Here is a 9,314-nt window from a genome sequence, read left to right on the forward strand (position 1 = left end):
GCCTCCTCCTACTCCTCTTCCTCCTCCTACTCCTCCTCCTCCTCCTCCTCCTCCTCCTGCTGCTGCTGCTGCTCGGGCTTTATTTGCTCCATATGGTGTTTGACATGGTACCCAGGAAGAAAAAAAACACTGGTGTGGGCGGAGGAAAAGCCTAGTATTTTGTCCGTCCTGAAATTTGATTCAGAAGTTCAGGATCCTGGAAGACAAAAAGCAAACGGAGGGGGAGGGAAGAAAGGCAGAGAAGGACGGAGGGATTTTTTTTTTTACTGCGAGAAGAGTAAACTCACCAAATACTCTGCAACCTCCGACTAAAGTAAGTCTGTTTACACGAGGCATGTTTCAAACTGAGTACGGAGCTTAGACAGGCATTTAAAGGGGGTAAATCAATTCACATTTGTCTCTTGAATCTGGCTGCTAATTGCTGCTGAATGGCCACTAAATATAAGGTTTCAGAGCCGCTTTTAGAATGACTGCTGTGTCCTTTACGCACGGACTCATGTGGCCTCATTTGATGTATTTATCACACAGTGGGGTATTTCCTGCAGCTCCTGTGCTAAACCAGACCAGACCAGACGTTCCTTGAGTTTGTGGATGAGGAATTGTATTAAATTTGCGTCTGTGAGAGTTGCTGAAAGTTTTTTTTTTTCAGCGGGGACTCAAAGCACATTGCCGCACTACGCGCGTTTCCACATCCACGCCGAAGCTGAGAGATAACCACAGAGATTTATCCCCCTCCGACCTGAAAGAAAAAAAAACCCCACACGGGTCCAAAATGCGCTCTATACATGGCAAAGTCCTCATTTGTTTGGAGAAAGATCCTCGCTGCAGATTTTTGCGTGCCTACTCTGCGCCACCGCTGGATGTGCGCCAAAAAAGACTCCAGAGGAAAAAGCTCCAAATTCAATCTGCAGATGTTAATAAAAAACCAACGAAATTCATCACACAGCTCCACTAACAGCAGAGCGCGTGGTTGGCGTAATTTTACATCCACGAGAGAGACGCTTTTGTCAAAATCGTCGCACATTGAGCGTATTTAAGCAATTTTGGAGAGAGAAGTGAGCGAAGAAAGCGTCGTTTACTGAAGTAAAAGTAGAAATACCTTAAAAATTAAAAAAAAACGAAAAGAAACTAATTAGAAACTAAAAAAAAAAACTCAATTACATGTAATAACCTGGCATCAACAAAATTAACTTTAAGTACATGAAGTAAAAGTCCTCATTATGCAGGATGTCCCCTGTCAGTGTTACAGTGCTGTTCTCCCTCTCATGTTGTACCTCTGAGTACCGCTGGGTTTGATGTCTCAACCTGAAAGCTGTTATTGCTGTTAAATAAATAGAAAAGAATGATAGGAATCGGTAAAGAAAACAGAATGCAATATTTAGTGCAGTAGAAATACTCAAGCAGTGCTTAATACTTCTACTACAACTAATAATAATCATAATAATAAACTTGCTATATGTAGCACTTTTTAAAACAGATCACAAATTGTAATAAATTAAATTAAATACATAAACAGCAGCTGTAACAACCATTAAAACACAATATAAAAACAGGAATGGGCACAAAAGGAAACAAAATTGCAGGTATTAAATCAATACTTTTTACTACTGATAACCACATGGTTTAATCCTGAGTTATTCTTTGATTAAGTGTAATTCAACTTGAATATTTTTTTCTTGTGCATTTACTTTAGCAGGTTTTGCTCTGTTAGTGAATTAATCCTGCCTTGTGTTATTTCTGATCATCTCGTCTGCTACATGTGTGTCCCAAGATAAATCTGAGGGGTCAGCAGATAGAATTAAAAAAACAGACCTCAGTTTATCTATCTCTTACTTTCTTCTAATTTTGCTATTTTTTGCTATGCTACATGCATACTGCATCTTTAAGACTCTAAAAATCCTGGAAATTGTGGAAGAAAAAAAAATATCTCTGTTCTTCACAACTAATGGCCACACTGAGGAGGTCATAACCTGACATGTGGGCTCCGAAGCCATAAAGGTTGGAAACTAAACCTGATGTTACTCCATCGTACAGCTGCATGCAGGTTCAAAGCCAAGACTTTAGAAATACTGAGGCCATGAGTCCAAGTCCCCCTCAGCTCTATTTTATTCATTAGGTGAAAGGTTCAACGATATTTTCGGCACATTTTATTTCCCAACAAGCGTCTAAATGTTGTTTTAAATCATCCTCCTTGCTGCAAGGAATTTAATTCTGGTCGAGAAATACTTAAAAATCGAGCCTAAACATAATCAGCTTAAATGTGTTTGTAGCTTTGAGTATTAAACCGTGAAAAGTATCTAATGTTTGGTCAGAGTGTCGGCGTTAAAGGAGGAAACTGTACTACCTGTAGCACATATTGCACATAAACAAAGCTTTTTATTTGGCGTTTTGTTAGAGCAACATTTTGGGGAACTCACTGTAAGAGAAGCAGCTGGAGCCAGGAGACAGTTAGCTTAGCTTAGCATAAAGACTGGAAACCGAGGAAAACAGCTAGCCTGGGTCCGTCCAAAGGCAACAGAAATCCTATCAGCACTTCTAAAGTTCTCTTATTGTACTTAATTTGTTTAATAGAAAACAAAAACAACTGATAAAAAATGATTTGTTTACCCACTGGAGTTAGGCTAACTGTTTCCCTCTCTTTCCAGTCTTGATGCTAAGCTAAGCTAGCCAGCTGTTTGCTACAGCTTCATATTTAACAGACAGTTGTGAGAGTGTTGTTACTTAAATTGCCAAACTAGTAAAAGTCAAAACAAGTTTATTGTCCCTAAATTTAACTATTCTAAAGACACTGATATTTATATTTGACCCTAGTTCTCCAATACTTTATATTTTGACAAACTAAAAGTTGTCAAATGTAAGTATTTTGAGTCTAAAAATACTGGAATCAGCCTGCAAAATACCCACAATGAACACGTTTTTAATTGTAAACTCCTTTCAGGTTGTTGAAACCTCCAGATTGAATGGAAAAATTACTGAGTGGACTGTAGTAGACTGTAAAGCCATAGTCTTTATTTATCAGGATCAAATCAGTCGTATCATATGTTATTCCCAAGTGTTATCAGATCAGATTATGATTCTTGGTCTGAAGAAAATTAAAAAATGAGACGTCAAACCTGCACAGGCAGCCTTACCTTGCAGAGGAAGACAAACTGTGACTTCCTGTCAGTGATGATGTACAGCCGCAGACGTAAGCTCACATCAACACTGATTTCCTTTAGTCCCCAAATCCTCTTTCCTCACACAACCAGTCTGACTAAACTCCACATAAGGTCCCAATAAAGTTTAGGTTGTAAGGGTTTTTACTTGCTGCCTCATTTTAAGGGTCAATTCTGTCCTCGTCTGTAAAAACTGGTAAACTGAACGTAAGCGGGGAAAAGTTTTGAAAGCAGAAGTTACAAAGTGCTTAACAGGTGGGAGAAAAGAGGAATAAAGGAGATAAAGCAAACAGAGAAGACAATAAAAGCTTTTTTAATGACCTTAAATAATCTGTCAGAGTTCATGTTGATGGAGCTTCTTTCTGCACATCATCTGAAACACTATGGGTTTGACAGTGAGCTTTTTTCTACTGATTTGGCTTCTCTGACACTTGATGAATGGAGGTGATTTTACTGCCCATCGTGTCCCTGGTTTGGTGTTTCTAACAGGTTTCTGTTGTGGTTTCTGCTCTGGTCGTCTTCCTGCTCCTCTCAGGCTGTGTGACTATGAGCACCTCAGGGCTTCAGGCCACTAACCGGCAGAATGCGAAGGAGCTCGACAGTATGAAGGAGTCCATCAGCGACATCATCAACCAGCTGCAGGACATCGACCCCACCAGGCTCTCCTTCTCCCCCTTCCTGGACCTGGACACTCAGATCTCCTTGGCTCCGGTGTCAGACAGTCCCGAATCCTCGGTGGAAGAGCTGCACTCATCCTCCCACTCCGTCTCCGGCTCCCAGCACTCCCTTGAACCGCCACCAGCAGCCAATCAGCCACGGGGTGAGTTATTAGTGCTGCTTTTGACAGAGCTGTGAGGAGCCCAGAGCAAATTAGCGAAGGCTGAAGTCGAGTTTGAGTCCAGACTGGATCCAGACTCACACACTCTCACTCACACTTAGAGCAGCGCGACAGTCAATGAGCAGCACACACGTCTTTCCAGTTTTTAAAATAATTAAAGGTTGAGCAGATGTGTAAGTCTTCCTGCTGGAGCTCTGAACTAAATCAACATCCATGTCATCCCTAATGGTTTTAGGACCTTTAAATCTTTTGTACAGGTTGAAAACTTTTTTGTAGAGCTGCGGAAGACATAAAAAAAAGCACTGTGAGGTGGGAAAAAACACATTTTTGACAACATCCAATACAAGTACTTTACCATTAGCCTTACAGACAGGCAGGTTTAACTGCCTCCAGGGAGAGAAAAGGCTTTGTTGGCTCATGTGATTTAGGTGAGACTAAAGTTTATTTCATGTTTTGTTGCTCATTATATGATCATCTAAGGACGGGATGTATGAGTTCATCTGTATGGAATATTTAACAAAATGAGTTGTGTTTTTTTTGGCAATTGCTCCATGAATTTCTATCTTGATGTGGCCACAAGTGGCACCAGATGCTTGATAGTAAGTCAATAATTGAGTCTATTTGTTAAAAAGTAAAGATGAAACACTAATTTATCAGGTTCAGTGTCTAGTTTCAAGACTGTAGTTATTCAGTGTACCTTGTGTTCATGTGGTGCACAATTCTAAATTACTTCATCTTTAATCAAATTATCACAAACTTTTGGCTCCAAGAAAACTTGTAATGTTCCTTTTCAAACCCAGTGCTCAGGGGGTGGGGGGGCTGTTACATCAGACCCAGACAAAGCAGAAGGTTGGCACGCAGTAATTGAATGATTGATCAGTGTTAAGTCTGCACTTGATTGCTTTCAGTATCTGGTTTATTAAACTGTGCTCTGCTTTGAACAGGCTCTGGCCCCTGCCACCAGCAGCCCAGCGACGACCTCCCAGATGAACCACGAGCAGATCCGACGGAGGAGGGGGAGCTGGATCAAACTCTTTCCAGTCCCATCATCACAGCGCAGGCTTTGGACGCCACCACGGAAAACTGCATCAGCTGTCCAACTCCAGCCTGTCAGGGAGACATTCCTAATGGCACAGACACGCCGAGATGGAGTCCAGAATCCACCAATCTGGACTGCACGCTGGACGAGGGTCGACCTCTGATAGGCCTGCCTCCAGAGAGCGTGGAGCTGACTGTGTGGAGCTCAGAGGGGCGGGGACAGACTTGCGAAGCCGCAGGGGAGGCTTCAGATCGGGGACGATGCTGCTGCCGCTGCTGCCAGTGTAAATGCTGTCAGAGCGGCCGAGTTCCTGCTTTCTTCTCAGTCGTGGCCTCTCTTCTGTGTGCAGCTGGGATCCTCTATGCACTCTATTTCTATGTCCCCATTAAACCCCCCGACTGCCCCGACATAGCCAGCCGCATCGTTTTCACCTTATGCTGCTGTGTGGTGGCGGCCGTCCCCATCCTGCTCGGTACGCTTCAAACACCTGCACGCTGACATTTGAAAACAGCCTTTGTGAGCGCCACAAATGAAAGATAAAGATTAAGAGAGGATTTGGTTTGTCTGGCCGCCTCGTCTTGGAATGTTTCAGTGTCTCCTGTCCCCTTTAATTTCATGCACTTTCAACTTCAGCGCAGCAGACGTCTCCCCGGGCCTCTGGAGAGAAGCATAATTTCCCTCTCCTGCACATAGCTTTAAATGGAAACTACAATAAGAGGCTGGCTGTGTGTCTCGTCTCTCAGGCTGTGGCCTAATTGTTTCAGAATATTCTAATCACTTCCCACCTAATCGACCAGAGAGAGGGGACGGGCGGCAAAAACATCCAAACCAAAGCCTGTTCAGACCATTTTCCTATCACCTATTTGTCAAGCGGATGACAGTGAGGAGTATTTGCATGTGGGCCATTCTGCTGACAATGTCTGTATTCAAATGAAGACATTATAAAAGCAAAGTATGCTGTCAGGCGAGATCAAATCCAGCCAGGAGTTGCTTAAAGTTGAAAGCTGTTTGTGGAAAGATGGCCAAGATTCAAAATGCTGACTGACTTATTGCTCTTTTATCCCTCGCAGCGATGCTCATGGGTGCAGCGTGCCAGTTCTGCACAGGCTCCTTCAGCCTGCAGGAGACGTTTCCCAGAAGACGGGCGGTTCAGCAGCTGTTTGTCACGACGTCCTTGGAACAGTTGTTCCTCTACGTCCTCAACCTCGTTGTTATGGCCGCTTTACTGCCTCAAGACCAGCTGAAGGTGGTGCCGATACTGGTTGCAGTGTTCGTCTTAGGCAGGTGAGGCTCAGACGTGGACCAGAGAGGCCACTGAAGAGGGTGGCTCATAAAAGCACCCAACAGATGGATGTTTTTTATGACTGTTTTATCCTCTTTTATCTTTAATTGACTTTGATTCACTGACATTAAACCACAATAAAGACAAAACTGTGATGTTCACGTCCACAGCACAGCTCATATTCTACCTTATATGAGATAAGTGAGAATTTATTTATCCCACACTGGGGAAATTCAGTTGTTACAACAACAGAGGAGACAGAAAATGTGCAGAAACAACATGTCAGTAACAGTTTATATGAGAAATGAAATAACACAACAACAAACCTGGTGCTTTTAGCTAAATGCTAATATCAGCATGTTAACACACTTTAGACATTTTACTCAAAAGCACAAATGTCAACCTCATGGTGGCACTAGAGTCAAAGCCAGAGGATCGTTACAGTCAGTAGGATTCACCCTCCGAGGACCATGAATGTCTGTACTATATTTCCTGACAGTCCATCCAGCAGTGGATGGGATATTTCAGTCTGGGCGAAAGTGGTGGACCAACACTGCCGTTCCTGGAGCCACGCCGCTAGCATGGCTATAAAGGAACACAACCACTATCATTAACAGAGCCGAAGAGGGAGCTTTTGGCAGCATGTTGCAGAGCAGAGTTGGACTCGGCCTCACTGAACTCCTCTATCAGCTCAGTCTGTTTCAGCCATAATGGGGTTATTTAACATGCAACCCAAATCATTTATTTGATAGGAAGAAGATGATTAGTGTTTGTAGTCTACAATATATTAGTAGACTAAAGTTCTCCAGCAGTTAGACCGTGGTACTTTTGTTGGAGCCAGTGAGACTACAACCTCCATATGGTGAAAATCCCCTCAGACTGGCTGTGTGCTTGTATTTTTAATGGATGGACTTCCGGATGTCTGCTTCTTTAATTGACTGGAAACTGGCAAACTGCTAGCCTGGTTGCAGCTTTGTTTGTTTAATCCTTACTGTATAAAAACTGACATGTAAAAACAACAGTTCATAATTTTACAGTTTCACAGGTGGTTGTAGGCCACACTGGGAGCAGTTGTGAGGCAACCAATGAAGAAGTTACTGGTTCCAGCTATTGTACTTTTAAGTTTCCAACATTTATGTGACAACTATAGTTACCAGTCACCTTTCAGATTTTAGACAAAGACACAATGAGTTTATAGAATTGAATAGGTATGTTAGTTCCCAGGGGCTGCACGGCAGGCCACTTTGCTGTAAGTTTACAGTTTGAGCCTAGAACCTTTCTCTGTGCAGTTTGCATGTTCTTCTCGTGCTCGTGTGGTTTTTCTCCGGCTTCCTCCCACAGTCCAAAGATATGCAAGTTAATTGGTCACACTAAATTGCCCGTAGGTGAGAGTGTGAGCGTGAATGGTACCTCGCCTCTCACCCCAAGGTCATCTGGGATTGGCTCCAGCCCCCCCGCTACTCTGAAGGATGAGCGGTATAGATGATGGATGGATGGATGTTAGTTCCCAACCTGTTTGGCTTGATGACCCCTCACATTAAATCAGCGTGTACTTGAGGGCCTCTTGTTTTAGATGTTTATTAGTTATTTGTAGTACTGTTCCCCTCTAGACTTAAATTGGGTCATTTGTATGATCATTTGGGTCTCAATGAGGTCAATTTATCCAACATTTCACAAAAAATAGCAACGATTTGTGTAAAGCCCAAATAATGAATATGTCACTTGACTTTATTTAGTTGTCTCACAACCCCTCGGGTGTGTCTGGTGGCCTTCACCATGAGTAGTTTTACACTCTTGTGTTGGTAGAAGTGGTTCTGAATACTTCCTCCACTGCTGCTGAAGTGAGCCTGGTTTCACTGGTGCTTTACGAAACACCATCTGGATGCTGGTGAGCGTTTATCAGTGCTGTTTGAACTTGATCTGATTTCCTGTTTTTATGTTGTGTTAATCCTCCACAGGCTTGTTTACTGGGTCAGCCTGAACGCGTGCAGCTCCTGGCGAGGCTTCGGCTCTGGCCTGACCGTCTTCCCGCTCCTCGCCATGGTGGCTCTCAATCTGTTCCTCATGTACACCCTGAATCTCAAAGAGCCACTTTTTGGCTCTCAGGACGTCCTCTATAATCAGGTCACCCCGTCTTCCTGGTCAGGGGAGACATCACAGAGCCCGAGTGGCAAACCAGACATCCTACCCACAGACATCCTGGACACTCAGTGAGGAGGCGAGCTGCGCTTTCTTCTTTCAGAGGAGGAGATCTTTCCAAAAATAGGCCATTCCTGTGGTCTGCAGTTCAGCACAGCAACACACGCTGCCACTATAACCTCCAAGTCTGTGACGGCTTAACTTGTATTTTCACTCCTCCTATACAAGACTTTTTTTTTTTATGTGGATTCATGCTTATTATCTGAAATGCAAGAAAGAGCTCTTTCCCTGCTAGTGGCGGAGGAAGCCTTTGAACAATGCTGTAGTCTTAAAACATTTGTCCTTTTAAGCTATTCCAGTGCCTGTATTTAATGTTTTGAACCCTAAGTACTTAAAAGCTCTGCTATATATGTGGCTGAATTTGGTTTGACCTTAAAAAAAAACAGAAAAAAAAACAAGAGCAAAGCAGCTCCAGTTTTCAGACTTTATTATTATTTCAGCTGTCCAAAAGGTTTGTACATGATGTAGGCAAAATAAAAGCCGTTTGTAAAGACGTCTTTTCATCTTTTTCCACTTTTCACCTCCCTCGTCCACCAGTCGCTGCTTTTGCTTTGCATTGACTGAGCGTCTATTCCTGGAGAGACTTCAGTGTGTGTTTCCAGAGCCAGGACTGTCATTATGTGATAACACGCTGTCCATGTTCTCTGGGCGCTCTCCGTCTCCACCCTGCTGGCGTCCACGCTGCTGCTGATGCTGCTTGCTCGGTTTGTGGCGCAAAAATGAGGCCAACACAAAAACAGGATGCTAAAGATGGCTGCACACTTATTATCTTTTCATCACTTAGTCAACTGGAGATCAAAG

At 43.2% G+C, this 9,314-nt stretch overlaps 1 protein-coding gene across 1 annotated transcript; it reads left to right on the forward strand.

The window, feature by feature from the left end:
• The first annotated feature begins 210 nt into the window (after positions 1-210).
• LOC139203060 (transmembrane protein 79-like) lies at positions 211-8,894 on the forward strand. Its single transcript, XM_070832696.1, has 5 exons — positions 211-313; positions 3,691-3,975; positions 4,938-5,504; positions 6,103-6,316; positions 8,273-8,894. Exons 2-5 carry the CDS (start codon positions 3,702-3,704, stop codon positions 8,526-8,528), a joined length of 1,311 nt encoding a protein of 436 aa, XP_070688797.1. The 5' UTR covers positions 211-313; positions 3,691-3,701; the 3' UTR covers positions 8,529-8,894.
• Positions 8,895-9,314: the final 420 nt, after the last annotated feature.

Source organism: Pempheris klunzingeri, chromosome 6, assembly GCF_042242105.1.
Source record: "Pempheris klunzingeri isolate RE-2024b chromosome 6, fPemKlu1.hap1, whole genome shotgun sequence".
Classification (NCBI taxonomy): Eukaryota; Metazoa; Chordata; class Actinopteri; order Acropomatiformes; family Pempheridae; genus Pempheris; species Pempheris klunzingeri.